The 22,060-nt window shown below is 53.7% G+C and overlaps 4 protein-coding genes across 6 annotated transcripts in view; 2 read left to right on the top strand and 2 right to left on the bottom strand.

Moving 5' to 3' along the window:
- The window catches only part of GAPVD1 (GTPase activating protein and VPS9 domains 1), a 28,155-nt gene extending 16,767 nt beyond the window's left edge, over window positions 1-11,388 (bottom strand). The window contains exons 1-8 of one of the 2 annotated variants that reach the window (XM_058038031.1): window positions 11,350-11,388; window positions 11,173-11,221; window positions 5,438-5,634; window positions 4,266-5,109; window positions 3,021-3,107; window positions 1,765-1,899; window positions 1,461-1,650; window positions 492-572 (exon numbers count right to left, since the gene is read on the bottom strand). In XM_058038031.1, coding sequence (XP_057894014.1) covers window positions 492-572; window positions 1,461-1,650; window positions 1,765-1,899; window positions 3,021-3,107; window positions 4,266-5,109; window positions 5,438-5,622 — 1,522 coding nt within the window. In that variant the 5' untranslated portion in view covers window positions 5,623-5,634; window positions 11,173-11,221; window positions 11,350-11,388. Of the gene's footprint in view, window positions 1-491; window positions 573-1,460; window positions 1,651-1,764; window positions 1,900-3,020; window positions 3,108-4,265; window positions 5,110-5,437; window positions 5,635-11,172; window positions 11,299-11,349 lie in introns of those variants that run through there. The other variant, XM_058038032.1, reaches the window with a different exon arrangement.
- A 703-nt stretch (window positions 11,389-12,091) lies between these two features.
- HSPA5 (heat shock protein family A (Hsp70) member 5) lies at window positions 12,092-15,938 on the top strand. Of its 2 annotated transcripts, none has more exons than XM_058037988.1 (9): window positions 12,092-12,179; window positions 12,377-12,515; window positions 12,695-12,926; window positions 13,155-13,292; window positions 13,482-13,594; window positions 13,670-14,060; window positions 14,310-14,547; window positions 14,738-14,905; window positions 15,064-15,938. In XM_058037988.1, exons 2-9 carry the CDS (start codon window positions 12,400-12,402, stop codon window positions 15,621-15,623), a joined length of 1,956 nt encoding a protein of 651 aa, XP_057893971.1. In that variant the 5' UTR covers window positions 12,092-12,179; window positions 12,377-12,399; the 3' UTR covers window positions 15,624-15,938. The 2 variants fall into 2 exon arrangements, with proteins under 2 accessions (XP_057893971.1, XP_057893972.1); XM_058037989.1 differs by having other exon boundaries at window positions 12,177-12,195.
- A 491-nt stretch (window positions 15,939-16,429) lies between these two features.
- On the bottom strand, window positions 16,430-18,665 carry RABEPK (Rab9 effector protein with kelch motifs). Its single transcript, XM_058038517.1, has 7 exons — window positions 18,607-18,665; window positions 18,335-18,471; window positions 18,102-18,254; window positions 17,862-18,023; window positions 17,464-17,613; window positions 17,136-17,285; window positions 16,430-16,978 (listed from the first exon to the last, which is right to left on the bottom strand). The coding sequence occupies exons 1-7, from the start codon at window positions 18,663-18,665 to the stop codon at window positions 16,692-16,694; spliced, it is 1,098 nt and encodes a 365-aa protein (XP_057894500.1). The 3' UTR covers window positions 16,430-16,691.
- A 108-nt stretch (window positions 18,666-18,773) lies between these two features.
- PPP6C (protein phosphatase 6 catalytic subunit) lies at window positions 18,774-22,002 on the top strand. The gene is given in 7 exon segments (XM_058037991.1): window positions 18,774-18,901; window positions 18,903-19,103; window positions 19,193-19,258; window positions 19,608-19,749; window positions 20,141-20,220; window positions 20,320-20,529; window positions 21,191-22,002. Coding segments are annotated over 7 exon segments (1,050 nt in total). The 5' UTR covers window positions 18,774-18,799; the 3' UTR covers window positions 21,440-22,002.
- The last annotated feature ends 58 nt before the right edge of the window (window positions 22,003-22,060 follow it).

Genomic DNA, 22,060 nt, shown 5'->3' with positions numbered 1-22,060 from the left:
TATGAGAAAATTAAGTTTGCTACTTAAAAAATGTCTAGGTTTCTGTGGTTTAAAACTCTAATTAATTTGTTTAAAAGGCCTTTTCTCCTAAGAAATAGGAAATCTTATTCTAACAGGTGTCTCAAATCCAGACACACAACACAACATCAGGTGGTTTGCTCTGATTACTTTTCCACTCTTATGTCCCCTTTTCAACTGGCCTCAGATTCCCACATTTGGCTCCACAGAAATAAAAACACCCACATGAAATTAAGGTTCTAAGAATGGCAGCATGACACCAATTGCTACTTTACTTGAGCCAAGGAAAATCAGGCAAGTGTGCAGAAGTGGCAGCCAGATTTTGATTATCTGGCAGAGGGGTTTTTATAACCCACATACACACAAAATGAGTTCATATACTGCAGAAATCTGCCAGGGTGGCCCAAAGGCATGCTGAGTGATGTGACATGAGTCAGAGTTGCACAGAAGAATGGAAAGAGGGCATTACCCACCAAAAGGGGTTACTAGAGTTATGTGAGCTGACAGATTGGTAGCAGAGGTATCCCAGGCAGTAATCGCTGCCAACTGCTGTCCTGGAGTTCGAAAGCATTAAAATGAAACAAAAGAAACAAAAACTTAGAGCAAAAGCTATTTTATACCATAAAATAAATGCTGTAAAGTGCCACTACTATAGAGGTGTAAGACCAGAACCATTCAAAAGCAGAGTTAAACCAACATGGGACAGGTTTGTTTTTGGGGTGGTTTTTTGCCGCTTATTGGACTCTGTATATTTTCATCCTTTTGCACACCAACACCAAATCTCTCAAACAAAAATATCCCACATGGTCATATTCATATAAATATATACTGAAGAAGAGTACCACACTTCCTAGTTTAAAAGAAAGTATTATTAGTATGGAAAAAATCTAGACCCAGAAATCCTATTCAAAAAACAAAACCCAACCAACCTAAAATTGCATTCCAGAAAACTGACAGTTGGAATTAGAGCAGGCAAGGAATGGAGAAAGGACAAACCTTCTCTTGTCAGCACATACTCTGAAAGTCCTGCTCCTGCTTGCTCACCCTCCTGTCCATTTGTTCTCTAACAAAAATGTTAAACTTATTCTATCCCACTAATTAAATGCCTCTGCTTCCATCTTACTACTTTCCTAAGCAATTTTCCCCCTAGATCTGCTTCCCACCTTTCCCTTTATTGTCACTGCCAATCACCACCATTATGACTCCCAACCAGTCCAGAAACTTTCTCCAGTTCAGGCTGGAGTGATGAAGGTCATTCACCACACTTGCACTAGACACTAAGGAAGTTACCTGGGTTTAAGAGAAATTCTTCACTATCTACACAGAAAAAGTAGGAATTGCAGGTGCAGGTGAAGAGTAAAGCCCAAGAGATGAGTGAGAAATTGGCACAGAAATGCCCGAGGTGTCAGGAGCCAGGCGGGAGCTCCACTCGCTCTCCTTACCTATGGGCAGTCGGTTTTTTTTGTTGGCTGGAGTAGTTGCAGGAGAAAGCTGGGGGGTGTTATACGGAGTCATTTCAAGGCTGCTGCTTTTCCCTGGCTTGTTCTGGGGTAAATTTGCCAGCAAGTTTTCCAAAGCCATCCGATCTTCCTTGAGCTGATCGCTTGACATCACGTTCCGCATGAAGCCCACCTAAACACAGACACCGGTTTTGGTGAGAGCTGCGGTGCAAACCAGCCTGCTTTGGCCAAGGTGGGACAGGAGGGAGCAGGCTCCAGGGGTGTCTCCAGGAGCAGGGGGCATTACCAGGGCAGTGAGCTGGCTGTAGGTCATGTACACCACGGTGCGGCTCAGCCCCTCCAGCAGGTTCACGGCCGACATCGGCGGGGTCTCGACCGCGCGCCCGTCGATCACCACGTCCAGGAAAGCAGCAACACAGCTCTGAGACACAGCACACAGCAGGAATGAGACACCCTCCCTGGAGTTTGGGATGAAACTTATGGCAGGAGTTAAGCAGCCTACAGAATAATTCAAGTTTCGCTTCCTGTTTCTGAAATCTTGGGATAGAATAGCAGATATTTCAAGGTCACTGAAGAGCAAGCAAGGAAAGTGTGCAGTTACTTTGAGCATTTCCTTCATTCCTTTCCTGCATTCCAAAGTATTACTTACTTAAATGTCCTCTTACAATTTAAAGGAAAAAAACAATGGCAATAAACAGGCCCTTCCTGAAGGATCTGCTGAGCACAGACTGAAAATGAAACAAAGAAGCAACAACGACATCACTTTCTAATCTCAGTGAAAATGTTACTTGTACAATAAATCTGTAACTTTGTGTGGTGACTGTGTAACAACTAGAATTATCAAAACCTGGACAGATACAAGGTTACCAAGGATGCCAACAGGTTTTTAAACACTTGACAATCTATCACAGGTCATCAGCTTCACTGTTGCTCTGATGAAGGTACCTGCTCTATGGCTACGGATGGATTCACACTAACAGGAAAAGCTGAATAAAAAACGGAAAACTATGCAAAAAAAGAAAGTTACTTGCACTAAGAAATTACTTGGTGTTGAAACAGGCATTATACTGAGGCTGTTTTCAGATCAAAGTGCTTCGTTAGGTTCAGTTGAAAAAACACAGACAGGAATTCAGTATTTCACAGAATCACAGAGTGGTTTGGGTTGGAAGAACCTTAAAGACCACCCAGTGCCAACCCCCATCATGGGCAGGGTCACTTTCCACTAGACCAGGTTATTCCAAGCCCTGTCCAGTCTGGTCTTGAACATTTACAATGCTCAGCTGAAAATACCATTTAATTTAATTTTTAAAAATATTTTATTTTAAGAAATATCAGGTCAGAGTAGAAGCAAGAATCCTCAACCCTTAATTCTAGTGTTCAAGATTTTTTTCCCCAGCTTCATTCAGGATTTAATCTGCTTTTCATGATATGTAACTTGGAAATTTAATACTTAGTAAGTCCTTTGCAAAGTCTGAAAAAGGAGCTGCAGAAGGATGATGACGTATTCACCAAATCTTGGATTTTTTCAGCCTGGATTCTTACTTTGTCAAATTTAGCGAGGCTGCTCTTTGTACGTGGATCTCCCTCCTCAGAGCCTGTCATTGCCAGCTGCTGCAGAAGTCTCCCAACCTGAAACCAAAAAGAAGTACACAGAATAAGCCTTTCATACCATGATGGACCTGATTATAAAAAATACTCAAAAAACCTCCTCCATTCTAAATCCTTTTTCATTTAATACTCCAAGGAATATTTCTGATTGAGTGGACAGAGATTTGTGCTTGCTTTCAGGGAAGAAAAAAAATGCAAGAAGCTTTAGGAAAAAAAAGCAGTCATTGCCTTTAACAAGAAAATGTGCACACACAGTAGGCTGTGACCATCCATACTTCCCCCTCCCAGGAACAAAGCATGTTTTGTTTTTGCAACACGTCAGAATTGAGGGTTGAATCTAGGTCATCTAAACCTAGAGATTTTCAAAGGCTGCATATATTTTACTAAGGAGAAATAGCAGGAGGGCTAACCCTTATTTCAGAGCACATATCCCTTATTCATCTCCAACTGCAAAGCAGCCCTCACTTTAAAGAGCTGCCACCTGCTCTGCTGCAGCACGTGAGCAGTGACACAGGAGAGGATTGCTGCTGGATTTCAGAGGAACACTGAGCAAACTCCCCAGCGTGACTGCACTGTAAGGATCACTCCCTGCCCACTTTATAGACAACAGTAAAAAGCAGGTTTTGCTCTTCACGTGGAGAAACATCCTCAGTCAGACAAGTGTTGCTCAACACCTTCAGATGATTCCTCTGTGTAACATCATTAAATTGTCCAAGTGTTTGCATAATGACAAAAGCTGGTCATGAGGGCTGGGGAATGCTCCAAGTAGAGCATTGGACATTACAAGGGGTTTTCAGCAAAGTATTTCATTATTTTTTGCAATACCTGGTATAATATTTAACATTTGCAAGAACAGCATAACATTCTTTTTCACACATTCCAGAATTCATCTTCTAGTCATTTTTATGCCTTAGCTTCCATCCCTTAAAACAGCTTTTACAAAGGATATTTGCAACTCTTCTAAGGGATGCAGGAATACGTTGTCAATTTTTTCAAGTCAGTATTTTAAGCAAACAGATAAACTTTGCAGCCTGCCTTTCCAGCAGCAATTAACACAAATATTTCGTTAGCATTCATTTTATAAGGAGGATAGACAGTACCTTCCGCAGTAGCATCAGTTCTAGAGAGAATAAAAAAGCCATTTATATATTTTTAAGACTGCCTGGCTGTGAATCATACCTGCATCAGATTAAATCTTGCCACCTCATTGATAGGAGCATCAGAAATGATGCCGTACTGCTCAGGGTTGACGATGGCCGGGCAGATAAAGCAGGCCAGAAGGAGATCTGTGCACATGGCTCTGACCTCGCCAACCTCCAGCCTGTCCACACACGACAGCGTTTTGTACATCTGCGACACAATCCACCTCAAGCTGTGGGGAAAACAGTACGTGTTTTGTTTGAGATAGCCAATGAATTTGTTGACCAGGGTCACCAGCTTGGCCTCATTAGAGTCAACCATCTCTTGGACTCTCTGCTTGAACTTTTCTGTGCCTTTCTCTCCAAACAACTTCTCCTGCTGTACCGGGGAGAATCTCTCAATTAACTTGTTTGCGTCGGTTTCCAGGTGGTCTTCATCCTCAACCAGAAGCTGCATGATCGGCTCATGTAAGGTAGCAGTAAGAAAAAGTTTTGCAGAAAAGAGTCCTTCAGAGAAGAGCTTGAACAGGATGCTGAAGGCACAGGTGCCTCGCCTCAGCAGCCGCCTGGGGTTGTCGCTTTCCTTCAGCTCAAACTCGATCAGGTACCGCAGCACCTGCAGCAGGTAACTCTCGTCCTCCTGCATGATGCAGTTGCCATAGATGGAGGTGAACACTGTGTGAATGACACTCTGGGTGTTGTCCTGGTTGAGCTTCTCTCCAGCAACCAGGCAGGATGCAATCAGCCTGGGGTTCTCTCTCAGTCTGTTCAGGAACTCTCCGTAAGCAGTCTCCTGGAATCCCAGCTGCTTGTACCCATCCACAAACTGCGTGTCCTCCAAGATTTTTGCATGCTGGCAACATTCAGCAGGAGAAGCTTCAGCACTTTAAAGAAAAACATTGAAACACTTTAAGTAACTCTTAAGTAAACAAACTTGCTAAGAGACACCACGTGATCTGTCTATAAACCAGGCTGCCACAGAGCAAAAAGTCTTTCCAGATGGTTACTACAAATTCTTTGCAAATTCTGGATAGCTTGCTCTCATGAACAGAAGCAAAACTAACACGGGTATTAAAAAACCAATTGCTTCAATGGCCAACAAGTGCCTTTTGGTGTGAGATTCCCCAGCTGAGGTTTGGCTTACAGCCCCACACTGTTAGCCGGCACAGCAGGGCCTGCAGGCTGTGAGGGCTGGCAGAGGGTGGGCAGTACCTGGTGATGATGAGCCTGTCCAGGTTGATGCGCTGCTGTTTGGAGATCCAGGCCGTGCGGTAGAGCCGCTCCGCCGTCTTCAGCACGTCGGCGTTGAGGCGCTGGATCAGCGCCTTCTCCGAGCTCACGTACAGCCGCTCCTGCTTCAGGTGGTGGGCCAGCGTGTGGATGTCCAGCTTCACCATGGTGCCCCAGCCCTGGCACACAGAACAGCGTGGGTCAGCCCTGCAGTGGGCACAGGCTCACCAGGGCAGGGCACACTGCTGTGCCCTCCTCAGTCCCCACCCTGCTGAGGCATGCTCTCAATGGAGGTTCCCAGTGCCAGCTCCATTGTCTGGCACACAGAGCAGCGTGGGTCAGCCCAGCAGCCCTGCAGTGGGCACAGGCTCACCGGGGCAGGGCACGCTGCTGTGCCCTCCTCAGTCCCACCCTGCTGAGGCATGCTCTCAATGGAGGTTCCCAAGTGATGTTCCATTGCCTGGCACACAGAGCAGCGTGGGTCAGCCCTGCCAGCCCTGCCAGCCCTGCAGTGGGCACAGGCTCACCGGGGCAGGGCACGCTGCTGTGCCCTCCTCAATCCCACCCTGTTGAGGCATGCTCTCAATGGAGGTTCCCAAGTGCTGCTCCATTGTCTGGCACACAGCAGGCCCACTGGCACAGAAGCTGAAGGTATTTTCAGCTCGCCCTGGTGAGCAGGAACAGAGCACAGCCCTGCCACAGCCCTGACCACACCTCAGCTGCACCTGGCCTTACCTGGGGACATGTGGCAACAGCTCAGGTGACACAAGTTCAGGGAGATGGAGACCAGCCCCCATTCCCACTCACTGTCCTTCACCCCAAAGCCCATCCACACAACCCAGCACCACCCAAGGACCTGGGTGCTGGGATCTCAGAATTGATGGTTAACTGCTTCGTGTCTTCCCCACTAGAACTAACAGCCACAGCAGCTAATTTGGGAAGGACAGGGATTGAGACAGATTTCACCTGTAACAGACCATAATATACCTGTCATGTGTATCAGTAATGGAGATGTCACAGGGCTCCCTTCAAACCAATACTACAGTCAAAACAAAAACTTACTTCCCACAACCTGCAGTGACTCTGGACAAGCCTTGCTTCACAAACCCATTCAGACCATGCTTGAGAAACTACAACTAATGTGCTGGAATACCACGTGCTGGCCCAGTGCTCTCCCCTGCTAGTGTTTTAAAGATCTGTTTCACTGCTCAGCAGAGCAGGAGGTGATCCTCACTGAAGAATACAGATTAGCTCCCTCATTAGGCACAGGTGTCCCATTTGTTGGGTTTCTGCAGCCTGACAACCAGGTGCACTGACAACCATCACTGCTCCTTCCGTAATCGAGTCCTTTCATCTATAGTTTTAACCTCACAACCAGAAGCCAGGCAGATATGAACAGAGAAGCTGTCACAATGCATTAAAAAAATTGCAGTTTTATTACACCCCAAGGTTTAAAGGCCATTCCTAGCAAGCACAGAAAACTGGGTATAAAGCTCTTTAAAAAAAACCCAAACTCAAAAAGACCCCAAACCAAATTCAGCAACCCTAACAAGAGGCTACAGCTGATGCATCCAAAAATGAGATTACGACAGGAACTTGAGGGATGTGCTAATTCAGATGTTTTTAACTGGGACAGTCTCAGAGAAATGATTAGAAGAAGAAACATTACTGTTGCTGCCAAAGTTCTTTGTGAAACAAATAATAACTTCTTGCAACAAATTTATTTTTAGTCTCAGAATTTAAGAGCTTGCAAAAAAAACAAAAAAAACCAAAACAAAACAACAAACCAGCAGTAAACTTGCTACTGCCTGCAAACACAGTAGTAACCAGTCTTTAGGCTGTGAGACAGTGCTATCAGCCTGGAAAAAAAAGGTGAAGCCATAAAACCACACACAAGCAAGACCTGAAGAGCTGCCTTCTGCCTTTTCAGAGCTTCCCACTGTAGGGCTGTGCTCAAGAGCTGCTCATATTTGATCAAACTGAACAGTTTTCGTTGGCATTTTCCACTTTCAGGCGTCAACCCACAGTCCCCACTTTCCTGGACAGAAAGTCACTCCAAGTGGATCTCCTGCTTCTAAGCAAGTTTGGGAAGGAAGAGGAGACCCATATGGAGTACCCCTAGGAGCAGCCTGTAGCCCCTGCCTACAGTCCTTTGCTTTGCCAAATTTCAAAACAAGCCTCTATTTTTGTGTCACTGGTTACAAACCCATTTAAGAGCAGCCAAGCTGATCAAACAACTCCTGAGGTGCTTCCTACACTTACAAGCAATTTCTCCTGATTTCACTTAGGGTCTTTTTCTGGTTTTGTTTGTTAGAGAAAATGTTTCCAGCACAGGGATGGGCAAAGCTCCCTAAGAAGCCTCTGAGGAAGATGCTGTGCTCCTTCCTCCTCTGCCCACGGGTCAGAGCAAGCTCCACAAGCCCTGCCAGCAGAAGTCCACACAGCCCCACAGAGTGCAGAGATGGGACACACACATTAACCCACCTGCCCAGCAAAAAGAGCTCAGACTCCTGCACTGCACCGTTTGTGATGTCAGCTGAAAAACACTGACAGCAGAAACCTCACCCTGCTGGAAGGTGAGGTGAGCACCCACAGAGGAACAACTTGGGCACCTCCTCACGAAGAGCAGACACTGAGGCCCTGAGAGGCTGTGGGAAGTTGCCAACTGCTGTGCATTCTGATTTCTCCTTTAAAACTAATTGCCTCTCTGAACTCCAGGCCCAAAACAAGGCTCCAAAGAGCGCCCTTAGCTGCATCTGTGCTGCTAAATATACTGGTCCTGTGACTACCTGATAACACCCCATCAGTCGGCCACTACCCACGTGTGTGTCTTATCTGCCTCTGCTGCAGAACAGCAGAAATAACGAAAGCCAGAGACAGAATTGATTCAGAACTGAGCACAGCAGGTTACTGTGAGCCACTGCTTTGTCAAGAGCTGTGAAAATCCACAGGATTTTGTGTCAGTCCACAGGACAGCTGCATGACAGCAGCTTTCACCCTATGTACAAGAAAACTGGATCAGCAGCTTCCCCAGCCTGGGAACCTCCATAAAAATCAAAGTGGCTCAGCTGCAAGGGTTGTTACTGAGATCCAGCTCTGTGCAGAGGAGCACCTCATCACTGCCTTCCACCAGCTTTTAAATGAATTGTTCTGAAGCCACAGATGCACAGCAAGCAAGGGCACAAACAGCTCTGTCTCCACCTGAGGTCCCCGGCAGACCTGGGAACAGCAGGGATGTAAAGCAGCAGTTTGACACACAATGCACTTCAGCAAGGCTCAGGGAAGAACACCCAAAAACCCAGTTGGGCAAGATGCACACACTGTTCCTCTCTTCAGACACTGCTATTACCCACACAGCTTGTCCTGAAAAAACAAGTTATTGTACCACTAACACACCTACCTGACACACACTGCTCCTCCCCAAAACCTCTTCCCTTTGCAGCAGAACAAAGACAGCAGCTGCATTCTCTGACCAGGCTCCACAAGGTGCACTCCAGAGCACTTGGCCACAGCCACACTCAGTGACACACCATGGAACAGCTCCAGAGCAGAGCCTCTGCTGATTCCTCCTTTGCCAGATTACCTTACCAGCTGCTCATAAACAAAAAGGTACCTGTAATTACCCAGCAATCTGGTTTATGATACTAGGCACAACACCTGAAATAGCAGATATCTGTACACAGCTATATAAAGGAGTCACTATAGGATATTTAGATATCCAACAGCCTGCTGTGGCTGAAGGAACAACAGACATGTAAAATTGTGCTATGTGCAGATTACTTTTCAATCCTGGGATTTCATGTTGATATGGAAACATTTCCATTTTCTGTCAGCTATTTCAAGACTGCTCAGGAACCTGCAAGTAACTGTGACACAGTGAGAGCAGCTTAGCACAACAACTCAGACAATTTCCCTTCATGATGTTCCACATATCAACAACAAAGGCTGCATGACCTGACAGCATCCCAGATGCCTTGCCCTACTGGCAGCACACATTTGTTCAGAACCCGAGGCAGCCTGTCCTTTGATGAACACAGGACACAGATTGTTTCCCACTCATAAAGTCCGGGAGAACAGGACATTGAATCTTCAGGTGCTGAACCCCACCTCACAATGTCATGGGTTTGTCCTGTGGCGTACAGGAACACACATCTCTCTTGCATGTTTCTGTGATTCAGTGACAGAAAAGAGATTAGGTAAAGTGGTGAACTCTGCTGGTACACCAGATCCTCCTTCCTCCTCCTGTGTTTCCTGCTCAGGGTTACTTGCTCCTCCTGAGTCTCGCTATGCAAACTCAACTTCCAGAGCAAGTTTGGGCACATCTAACATAGGCAGGGCAGGGCAAGGCAAAATCCCTCCATCCTGCTGAAAAATAACTCCTAAGCAAGCCTGAATGGCTTCCAAGCTAATTCAGCCCTGATGAAGTACCCCCTTCCTCATTAATATCTATAGTAGCTTCTCACAAGCCTTATTTCTCAACACAATATAACTGCCCATCTCCCCTAGCAGACCCTTTTCCAGCAGGATGGTTCACCATGACCCAGAGCTCACTGCTGAACCCTCACATTACAGCACCCACCAGCTCAAACACGTGTGTGACACACAAAATGCAGGTCCACTGCCTAAGTGTCATTAATAAGAAACTCATCCCCTCCCTTGTTTCTGCCCAGAGGCTGCTCTCAACTAGCCCAGGACATATTGTCCATATCTACGTGTGAGGAGAACCTCATTTCTCGTGCCACATAGCAGAAATCATCAGTAAAGGCCAGGATCAGCTGGCTAATAAATTATGGCACTGCCAATGCCATCTATTATGGCATTGCCATGTTGAATAAAATCAGCAAAAGCACATAACCATGCTAAAATCTATTCCAGTTGCTTGTGATGCCAGAAAGTGGAGTTCCCTTCAGGTGAGGATCACAATAATAAACTTTCAGCCAGAGCAAGTGCAGAACTTGAAGCTGCACAAACTGACAAAACCAACCTGTTCTCCTGAGAGCAGCTCCCTTCCCATCTGCAAGGAAGGGCAGATGCTACTGAGGAGAGTATATTCTCCATTATCTGACAAATATCACATCAAAATCCGTGTGTTGAGCACCTTAAACAATTCTGAACCCTCCTCAGCTGCAGCAGTTGAAAGTGTTTCCTAAAGCCACCATCCTGCTGCTTTTACAGAATATTTCCGATTTCATGGACTGCCCCTGCCATTTCCCCTCCATCCTCTCCAAATTGCAGCTTCGGCTCGTGAGTGAGCTGCATCGTCCGCCAAAACAGCACTTTACCTATCAGTAAGTGAAGTGTCACATGCCCGCTCCGAGAGCTCCATCCCAACAGCTCTCAGAGCGCGGTATCATGACTTTGCAAGAAAAACCCCGATACAGCCTGCACGGAGCTCTCCAGCCCCAGGGGTCTGCGAGGGACCAAAAAGGGAAGTCACGGCACTGGTCAAGTTTCAAGTTTTCAACCTGCCCGACACAAAGCCCCGCAGGAGCGGCGGCGCGAGCGGCTCCCGGCGCCGCGAGGGCCCCGCTCCGAGGGCTCCGGTTCCGCGAGTGCCCCCGCAGCGGAGCGCGGTGCCCGCTCCGGCCGGGCAGGGCTGGCCCGGCGAGAAGGGCACGGAGGAACCCCCGGCAAACCGCACCGACAACTTCTGCCGCCGGCCCCGCGCCGCTCCGCCGCCTCCCGGCGCCCTATCGCGATAGACCCACCCGACATACCCTCCGCGGCTCCGTCTCTGCTCGGCTGCCCGCCTTCCCTCTCGCTGCCCTGGAAAAACCAAAGCGTTTTGTCAGGCCCCGGGCCTTCCTCCTCCTCCCACCGCTCCCTCCTCCTCTCCCTCCTCCTCCTCGGGGGAGGAAGCCGAGCGCTGTCGCGGGATTCGAGCGTGTCCCTACCCGGCCAGCGCCCCGGCGGCTCCCGCTGCGGCCCGGGCGGGCGCGGCACTGCGCAGGCGGCGACGGCGCTCCTGGGACTTGTAGTCCCGGGGCCGGCACCGGCGGCGGGGCCGGGGCGAGGCGGAGCGGGCCGAGGGCCGGGCGGAGCCGGGGCCGCTCCTGAGCTTCGCTCCGCCGTCAGCCCCGGCTCCGCCCGGCCCCGGCTTCTGCGTGCGGGGCTCGGTGTCGCGACATGGCGGGGCCTCGCGACCTGCTGGCAGCGGCCGCCCGGGGACGGGTCCCGGTGTCGCCTCGGGGCGCTGGGCACACGCGTGTCACCTCATCCCCGCCGGGGGGGCTCTGCCCGGAGACCCTACACGGCCCGGCCATGATACCGGCCCGGCTCCAACCTCCCCGCGCCGCCCCCCCGGCAGTGCCCCGGTACCGCCCGTACCCCCGGTGCCCCCGGGAGCGTCGGCGCCCCCCCACCGGCGGGTTATTCCCCCCGGCCGGTAACCATGGAAACTTCCAGAAGTGCCCCCCCCACCCCGCGGCCGTGGTCCCGCCCAGCCAATGGGGACGCTCCGCTTGGCTCACGCTTCTCTGTGGCCGCGGCCGGCGGGTGGAACCAATGGGGCGGCGCGAGGGGGGCGCGCCGGGCACGGCGAAGCGGCCGTGCGGTGCTCGCCAATCGCGGGAGGCCAGCTTGGTAGCAGCCGGCCAATGGAGAGGCTCCAGCGAGGGCGCGGCAGCCAATGGAGAGGCTCCACGAAGGGGTAACGGAAGGTATAAAAGGGCGGGCGGCGCGGCCTGGCGGCTCAGCGGAGATCGGGGCGCGGCGTTTCTGCACGGTGAGGGCCGGGCGCGGTAAGGGCCGCACGGGGCTGGGCCGCTGCGGGGGGGATGGCGGTTGGGGACACGGAGAGATGGGGTGGGGACCGGGGGTCATTCCGCACGGCGGGGGCTGGGTGGTTGCGGCGCGGGGAGGGGTGAGCGGGGCGGCCACGCACGTGGCGCCTGCGTTGTGTAACCGGCGGCCTCTCGGTAGGTGGGCGCAGGTGAGCGGTCGGGATGAGGCTTCTGCTGCTGACGCTGCTGGCGCTGGGCGCCGTCTGGGCGGACGACGAGGAGAAGAAGGAGGACGTGGGCACGGTGGTGGGCATCGACCTGGGCACCACCTACTCCTGGTGCGTGGGGACGGGCACGGGGGGCGGCCGGGCCCTTCTGGGCGGGCAGGGCCTGCGGGAGCCGCGGGGAAGCGCCTGCGGGCCCGGGAGGGCGCGGGGAGGAGCACAAGGGGAGGCGAGGGGGGAAAATGTGTGCAGGCCGCGGCCCCGCCTGACCGTTCCGTTCCCCCCAACCCCAGCGTGGGCGTCTTCAAGAACGGGCGCGTGGAAATCATCGCCAATGACCAGGGGAACCGCATCACACCGTCCTACGTGGCCTTCACCCCCGAGGGGGAGCGCCTGATCGGGGATGCTGCCAAGAACCAGCTCACGTCCAACCCGGAGAACACCGTATTCGATGCCAAGCGGCTCATTGGCCGCACGTGGAACGACCCCTCCGTGCAGCAGGACATCAAGTACCTGCCCTTCAAGGTGGGCCCCGAGTGCAGAGGCAGGGGGGCTGGAGGGGAGGACTGCAATTTGGGTCAGAAGAGGCATCTGCTCACAGTGCCCCATGGGAGGATTGGTGTGTAAACAACAGTTCCTGGTGTTAGCTGCACTCGGGTTATGCCTGTCATAGAGCTTTGGCTTGGTTTTTAGAAAGAACCATGGGAACAGTTTGGAATGGTTGAATGAGACGGTATCCTTTGTTCTCCTCAGGTAGTTGAGAAGAAAGCCAAGCCCCATATTCAGGTTGACGTTGGAGGTGGACAGACAAAAACATTTGCTCCTGAAGAAATTTCTGCAATGGTCCTGACGAAGATGAAGGAAACAGCAGAGGCTTACTTGGGGAAGAAAGTAAGTGCACAGGAAACACTGGTAACAACTTGGATTAGCAGCTTTAGGAAATGGGAGAAGGGTAGGCTGAGCCAGGACTGACCTTGCCATCCCAAACCAGTCAGTGCTGCTGGCTCTTCATCTCTGAGGATGGGCTGCTTGTTCCAGCGGTGCTCACAGACTGTAACAAAGCTGTCCCTCCCTGCTCAGGTGACCCACGCTGTTGTCACGGTGCCAGCCTACTTCAATGATGCCCAGCGCCAGGCCACCAAGGACGCGGGCACCATCGCGGGGCTCAACGTGATGCGCATCATCAACGAGCCGTGAGTAGCCCACCTTGTCCTGCCCCAGGGGAGCTGTGGGCTGGTCCCCAGCCCTGACAGCCTGTTCCCTTACAGAACAGCTGCTGCCATTGCTTATGGACTGGACAAGAGAGAGGGAGAGAAGAACATCCTTGTATTCGACCTGGGCGGTGGAACTTTTGATGTGTCCCTCCTCACAATTGACAACGGAGTCTTTGAAGTTGTGGCTACTAATGGAGACACTCACCTGGGTGGAGAAGACTTTGACCAGCGTGTTATGGAGCACTTCATCAAGCTCTACAAGAAGAAAACTGGCAAAGATGTTAGGAAGGATAACAGAGCTGTGCAGAAGCTGAGGCGGGAGGTGGAGAAGGCCAAGAGAGCTTTGTCATCTCAGCACCAGGCCAGGATTGAAATAGAGTCCTTCTTTGAAGGAGAAGATTTTTCGGAGACACTCACTCGAGCCAAGTTTGAGGAGCTGAACATGGTAAGTTTAGAAAGGTAAAGTTACACAGCCTCAGCTCTGGATTGGGACTGGGGAATGTGCAGCATCTCATGCTGTGACACTGCACTTTGGAGTATAAATAACTGTGTAAGCAGGCAGCTGTTCCTGCCAGGGAGCTGGGCCTCAGTTTGGCATCTCTGCTCTGTAGTGGTTGTACTTTGTACCCCTGGGGCTGCACAATGGGGCGTGCTGGGAATACAGTCTCACAATCCTTGGGGTTTTTCTTTGCAGGACCTGTTCCGTTCCACTATGAAGCCTGTTCAGAAAGTCCTGGAAGATTCTGACCTGAAGAAGTCTGATATTGATGAGATTGTCTTGGTTGGTGGATCAACTCGCATCCCCAAGATCCAGCAGCTCGTTAAAGAGTTCTTCAATGGGAAGGAGCCTTCTCGTGGCATTAACCCAGACGAGGCTGTGGCCTATGGTGCAGCTGTGCAGGCTGGAGTGCTCTCTGGGGACCAGGATACAGGTAATGGCACCTTCACTGCCACCCAAGAGTTGACTCAGCAGTGGATGTTGGGCATTGACAAGCAAATGTAGACAAACTTGGATCTCTTCCAGTCCTTGGAGTTCTGTGCCCCCGAGGCCTCAGGATCCTGTCTGCAGCGTTGTGATTTGTGTTGAAGTTGTGTCACAGTCTTGCCTTTGATCTGTTCCAGGTGACTTGGTGTTGCTCGATGTGTGTCCCCTGACTCTTGGCATTGAGACCGTTGGAGGTGTCATGACCAAGCTGATCCCAAGAAACACCGTTGTTCCCACCAAGAAGTCTCAGATCTTCTCCACAGCTTCTGACAACCAGCCAACTGTGACCATCAAGGTCTATGAAGGTGGGTGTCAGCTGTGGTGGCCCATGTGACAGCTGGAATCTGCTGTAGGGGCTTTCATGCTGTAGGTACTTTGTTCATGGAACTGTGTCACTCACGGTTACACAAAGTACAGGCCACAGCTGGGCAAGAGAGTAACCCTGTGTCATTGTTTGTTGCAGGTGAGCGTCCCCTGACCAAGGACAACCATCTCCTGGGCACCTTTGATCTGACGGGAATCCCTCCTGCCCCTCGTGGTGTGCCCCAGATCGAGGTCACCTTTGAAATCGACGTGAACGGGATCCTCCGTGTCACGGCTGAGGACAAGGGCACCGGCAACAAGAACAAGATCACCATCACCAATGACCAGAACAGGCTGACACCAGAGGAGATCGAGAGGATGGTCAACGATGCTGAGAAGTTTGCTGAGGAAGACAAGAAGCTGAAGGAGCGCATCGATGCCCGGAATGAGCTGGAAAGTTACGCCTATTCCCTGAAGAACCAGATTGGGGACAAGGAGAAGCTGGGTGGGAAGCTGTCCTCTGAGGACAAGGAAACAATAGAGAAAGCAGTGGAGGAAAAGATCGAGTGGCTGGAAAGCCATCAGGATGGGGACATAGAAGATTTCAAAGCACAAAAGAAGGAGCTGGAGGAGGTGGTTCAGCCCATTGTGAGCAAGCTGTACGGCAGCGCCGGCCCCCCGCCCGGCGAGGAGGAGGCGGCAGAGAAGGACGAGTTGTAGATACCGGTGTCCCCGAATGTGGTGTGTGTATATATTGGACTCAGGAACACTTGTTTAAAATATTGAACTCTTAATTTGGAATGTAACTTTGAATCTTCACTCGTGAGTGGAGCTGGAACCGCTAGCCCGACGTGGCTGTATCCTGCTTTTCGTTAGCAGTTGCTCGATGTCTGGGGAGGGGAGCGGGGTGGGAGTGTAAATGTGGGTTTAGAAGTATTGGCAGTGGAACATTCTATTTAACAACTTGGTCATGTGAACTTGGTGTAGAGCTTTTCTACCTGGAGTGACCACAATAAATTTGTTATTTACACTGGACTCTGCTCTGGTTCTGTGATGTCCATGACCCAACTCCAGCCAGGATCTGGATTAACCCTGAAGGATGGAGTGCAGCTCACCCCCTCAAGGTCACCTTTCATGGGCTCCTGGAGAATGGGAGGTTTGAAAGCAGGAGCTGGGCCTCTGTTGCCTTGAGGTGAACTGGGGTTCAGTTTCTGAAGGGAGAGGGTGGACTTGGACCTCACTTCAGTTTTACAACAGATCCTGATAAGGAAGGGGGGATCAAGCCTGAGTAACTGCTGAAGGGGCAGCTTTTATTGAGCTGGGAGAGGGAGGTTATCCACCAGAGCCCATTGCAGGCTGTAGTGGTGGTGCCCAGCAGTGAGGGAGGAGCTTGGCTTAATTATGTTTTCCTGCAGTATTAAAACTTGAGAGCTTTTAATAAAGTGTCATATGAAACAGACCAGTTTTCTCAACAGTGAAAAGTAGTTTACACCTAATAAAGGTTCTTAGAAAAAAAAGAAGCCTAATTGAAATTTGGTCTCTTTATTTAACTGATCCTTATCCAATCCATGGGATTAGTTAAGTCCAGAATGACCTTGTCTGGTGCCACCTCCAGCAGTGCCTCAAAACACCTTGGCTCCTGCCATGTTCCCTGGGCTGGGGCTGCAGCAGGACCCTGCTCAGGCAGAGCCCCTGTCCCCCAGGGGCACTGTGCCAGCTGCCCCAGGGTAAGGACATGTTTAGGGGGCACAAGTAGCCCCAGGGGCCAAGGTTGGTGCTGTGGGGACTCTAGTCAATGAGGGTGACCAGGCAGTCCCTGTGTATGTGCCCCTGGGTGTCCATGCCCCCAAACACAAACAGCAGATGGACAGAGGTGTCTTCAGCACAGCCCTCTGGCAGGCCCTGCTGGAGGGGCTCAGCTCTGTCAGCTGCTGCCACAGGGGGCTCTGTCCCAGCTGGGGTCCCTCCTGTGTCCCCGTGTGCCCCAGCCTGCCAGGGAATGACACACATGGCGTGGTCCAGCCTCCCGCTGGGCAGGGGAGACTCAAACTGCAGGAGCGTCCAGTGCTGCCTTCCTGCAGTGCAAAGATACAGTCACAGCTTCAACATCACACACCAGGCAGTGACACCATGCAGTCAGTCCTGCAGTGCTGGAACTCCAGGGCTTGAACAGGTAATGTGCTCCCCAGCTGCCTGGCATCTTTCCTGGCACCCTGAGAGCAGCCTCCCTACCTGTGTGATACTTGTAAGTAGTATCCAGCGTCCCATCTGGACCTATTCCACCAAAAATGTACACGTGCTCCTGGAATGCTGCCGAGGAGTGGGATGCCCTTCCTCCAGGGACATCCCCAGTGGCTGGGATCTTCTCCCATCTCATGTCATCTGGTGCAGGAAACAGCACCTCCAGGGTTATGCATTACACAAACCCCATGCAGTTTGTTGATTTAAACAAAGAAGGTAATACTTTAAGCACTTAAGAACTAGTATTTCAGAAAAAACACCCCCCCAATCAAAGCACAGCTCACAGGTACTGCCCTGCAGTACTTCCATCCACACTTACTCGTGTCAATGCAGAACAGGTCATTGTAAAAAACATCTCCAGCTAAACCTCCGTGGATGAAGAGTTTGGTCCCAACTGCAACCACAGCATGTCCGTGCCGAGGGGAAGGGGGATCACCACGAGTCTCTGGCTGGGACCAGGCCAGGGTGGCTAAAAATGGGAGCACATGGGCATTAGGAACTAAACTCTGGAAATTCTACAGACCAACAACCCCAGAGCCCTGCCGAGGCTTCCCATCCAAGCCGCGGGGTCTGAATTCCCAGTGAGCACATGAACATAAGGGCCTGCCAAGAGAGGAACAGCCAGCCATTCCATCTCTGAACTCCAAGCGGAGCTCAGCAACTCCAGCCCTCCGGCTACACCCCAAGGCAGCGCCCCCGTGCCCCAGCGGGAGGTACCTGTGTCGAACACGTGCAGCCGCTGGTCCTTCACCGGCTCCGCTCCCTTGTCTCCACCCCCGAACACGAACAGCCGGGCCCCGATGGCGGCCGAGGACGTGTGGAATGTCCGAGGCTGCGGCTGCTGCCCCCTCACCGCAGGGCTCTCCCACGTTCCTATTTCTAGTTAAGACATTTGATTAACCGAGCAACCAACACGGGCACGGAGGCCGGGCCCGTCCCGCGGCCCGGGGCACTCACCGGGGTCCAGCACCTGAACGCAGCCGCGGTTCCCGGCGGGGTGCGCTCCACCGAAAACCCAGAGGCGCGGGGGGCCAGCGGCGGGCAGCATGGTGGCGTGCTCGTAGCGCGGCCTCAGTCCGCGCCAGCCGGCGGGGACCCAGCGCAGCGGGGCTGTGGACGGGGACAGGCGATCGGTCCCCGTGTCCCGGTCCCGGTCCCGGTCCCGGTCCCCGCCCCGGCCCGACCCTCACCCAGCTCCACGAAATGCGCGTCCGCGAAGGCCCCGGCGGGGTCGGCACCGCCCAGCAGCAGGACGCGGCCGGGCAGGAGGAGGCAGCCGAGTCCCACGCGGCCGCGGGGCCGCTCCCCGCGCGGGCTCAGCCGGTACCTGCGGGGCGAGGGCGGCGCTCAGCGCGGGCTGGGCCGGCCCGGGCTCCCGCCGGTGCCGCCGCCCCGCTCATCGCTATCCCCCCACCGCCCCCGCCCGCCCAGCCCGTGCCGTCGGCGCCCCCGCCGCGCTCACCACTGTCCCGGGCGCGGCCGCCGCCCCGGCTGCAGCAGCGGCAGCGCCCGCGGCGCCATGGCGGCGGGGCCGCTGCCGGGCCGGCCGGCCGGAAGTGCCGCCGGAAGTGCCCTGCGCTTCCGCCCGCGCCGGCGGCGCGCTCCGCCGCCCGGAAGTGGCGGGGGGGGCCCGCTTCTGCCCGACCCGTGCCAAGATGGCGCCGCTGGACCTGGACAAGTACGTGGAGATCGCGCGGCTCTGCAAGTACCTGCCCGAGAACGACCTCAAGGTGCGGCCGCGGCGGCGGGGCCGGGACCGGCCGGGGCGGGCCGGGGCCGGGATGGGCGCTGCCGGGCGGGCCGGAGCGGGCGGTGCCGGTGGTCCCGGCGCTGACCCCGACCCTGCCCCGCTCCGTCCCGCAGCGCCTCTGTGACTATGTCTGTGACCTGCTGCTGGAGGAGTCCAACGTCCAGCCCGTGTCTACGCCCGTCACCGTCTGCGGGGACATCCACGGGCAGGTAAGGCCGGGCCGGGCCGCTCCCGGTGCAGCCCCGGGCCGGGGTCGGTGCCGATGCCCGGTGCCCCTCACGCCTCTCTCCCCCCGCAGTTCTATGACCTGTGCGAGCTGTTCCGGACCGGCGGGCAGGTCCCCGACACCAACTACATCTTCATGGTAGGTGCGCCGGGCGCGGCCCCGCCGGGTTTGACAGGGGCTGAACCCCCGAGGGGCTCCCGAGTCCCGGGCCCCGCCCGGCGCCGGTGTTGGCTCCTGCCCGCCGGTTGTACTGCCGGGAGCCCCGCGGGGTGAGGCAGAGCGCCCTGCCCTGCCCTGCCCTGCCCGCGTGTCCCGGGGTCACGTCAGGACAGCGGAGAGGGGAGTGCCCAGCCCACAGCTGACACTCCAGTGCCCGGAGCCGCCGCGGGTCCCAGCAGGTGCCGGTGCCCTCCAGCGCTGGGTTCCTTTGCGGCAGGGAGGATGGGGAGCGGATGTGTCACTGTGCCCTTTCTCCATGTGCCTTCAGGGGGACTTTGTAGACCGAGGGTATTACAGCCTCGAGACGTTCACGTACCTCCTTGCACTAAAAGCCAAGTGGCCTGACCGTATCACGCTGCTGCGAGGCAACCACGAGAGCAGGCAGATCACCCAGGTGTACGGGTTCTACGGTGAGTGCTGCCTGTGCCTGCAGCTCCCCTGCCTCGGGAAACCCTGGCAAGGGTGCCCAGGGGGGTGGGGGGCACACGGGCTCCAGGGCTGTCCTTTGGTAACAAGGTCACTGTGTTTCTGAAATGGAATGTGTTTAAGGCAGATCTTGCTGCTCTTTTCCTCTGGCACCTGGGGTTTCTGCTTGTGCTCTGGTGCCACGTTCAGGCACAGGCAGAGCAGGAGGTGCTCGGTCCCTCCTGCTGCTGGAGCTGGTCCTGGCCAGCAGCAGGACCCAGCACAGGGCTCCTGGCAGGGCTCGTGTGGCACACCTGGGTGTGCAGCTTCTGCTGTCAGTGTTTGCTCTGCCTGTTTCCTCTGATCCACAAGGAATAAAACTGTTCTCTCCAACAGACGAGTGCCAAACCAAATACGGGAACGCGAACGCCTGGAGATACTGCACCAAAGTGTTTGACATGCTCACAATAGCAGCTGTAAGTGCAAACATCACGCTAACACGTTGTCCTGGTGGGAGCTGTGGGCTGGGGCTCCCCTGGCTGCCATGCTGAGGTGCTCGTGTCCTTCCCCTGCAGTTGATAGACGAGCAGATCCTGTGTGTGCACGGGGGCCTCTCCCCAGACATCAAGACCCTGGACCAGATCCGGACCATCGAGCGCAACCAGGAGATCCCTCACAAAGGCGCCTTCTGCGACCTGGTGTGGTCAGACCCCGAGGACGTGGACACGTGGGCCATCAGCCCCCGTGGGGCAGGCTGGCTCTTCGGGGCCAAGGTCACCAACGAGGTAACTCTGCTCAGGGCCACAGAGCCCAGCGTGGGCTGGGAGCTGAGGGGCTCAGCCCAGTGTGGGGTTTGGGTGGAGCAAGGGCAGTGCAGGGCACTGAACTGCCCTGTCACACCTCTGCCAGTAACTCGTGGTGGTCTGGTGGAGAAGCTTGGCTTGTGCCAGCTGGAAAAAATGAGCCACTTGAACCTAAAAGCACAAATGTAACTGCCAGATGCACTAATACCCATCTTGCTTTTGAAAAGTGTGATGTGGTGGGACTCACTAGTGTCCCTGGGCTCTGCCTGGAATGGTTTCCTAAGGATCTAGGAGAAAAAAACCCTTTTTAAAGCAATTCTTGAGTTAATTTTGTTGTGTCTGCACTGAGCAGACTCCTCAGGGCTCTACACAGCGGCCTTGCCAGGCTCAGCCTGTGCTGTCCTGTGGCCCTGGCACAGCACGGTCAGGAAGGGCTCAGCCTGGGGACAGCACAGCCCTGCTGCCTGGGTGTCAGCTGTTCCCAGTGCTGGGGTGTTCCCACCTGTACGTCCCAGGGTGTCTCAGTGTGGGTGCCCAGCCCTGCTGTGCTCTCTGTCCTGCTGTGGGGCCAGCCCAGGAGCAGCACGTGCTGGGGCAGCGGCGCTCGGGCCGTGCTGAGCTGACCTTCCCCGTTCCCTTGCAGTTTGTTCACATCAACAACCTGAAGCTGATCTGCAGAGCGCACCAGCTCGTCCACGAAGGATACAAATTCATGTTTGATGAGAAGTTGGTAACGGTATGGTCAGCTCCCAACTACTGCTACCGCTGCGGGAACATCGCGTCCATCATGGTCTTTAAAGATGTAAATACAAGAGAACCAAAGTTATTCCGCGCAGTTCCAGACTCAGAGCGTGTCATTCCTCCCAGGACAACCACGCCGTACTTCCTCTGAGCCCTGCCCGCCTGCTGTCACCTCTCCCTGTCCTGCCCCTTTACAATATACTTTTTATTGAGCACTTTGCTGCTGAAATGCTGCCTCTTGCCTTTTTTATTTTTAAATTATCTAAATTTATTGTGTATTATGGTGTCTGTAGCAAGTTTTTTTCCCCAGCCCTAGATTAATTTCAGAGTATTTGTAATATGTCCTTGAGATTTGTACTACTGCATGTAGTCCTCGCCTAGTCCTGGGTTAGATGAACGATTCCTTTAACCACCACGCTGCGGGAGCCGCTCGGGCCGCTCTCTTGTTCAGCTTTTTGTTTTTGGTAAGTTTTAAGAGATTTCAGCAGCAAAGTCAGTGCCCGGTGCGCGGCGGGGCCGGGGCTGCCCGTGCTGCGCTCACGGCGCAGGACCGAGCCAGCCTTTTCCGAGCGTTCCGCGGATCCCAGTAAAGCGGTCCAAGGGCTGTTCCCCGTCCCCGGTTTGTTCCGTTTGCCTCGGGATCCCGATTAAACCCGCGAACTGCTGCAGCGACGGGATTTGTACATTAAAGTCATTGTTCGGATTTTTCCCAGGCTCTGTTGTGTTTTTGTGGCGGGGCGCGCGGGCCGGGGCGGGGCGCGGCGGCCGCGCG

This window comes from Melospiza georgiana, chromosome 20 (assembly GCF_028018845.1).
Source record: "Melospiza georgiana isolate bMelGeo1 chromosome 20, bMelGeo1.pri, whole genome shotgun sequence".
NCBI classification, from domain to species: Eukaryota; Metazoa; Chordata; class Aves; order Passeriformes; family Passerellidae; genus Melospiza; species Melospiza georgiana.
This window is presented reverse-complemented; position numbering and strand designations above follow the sequence as displayed.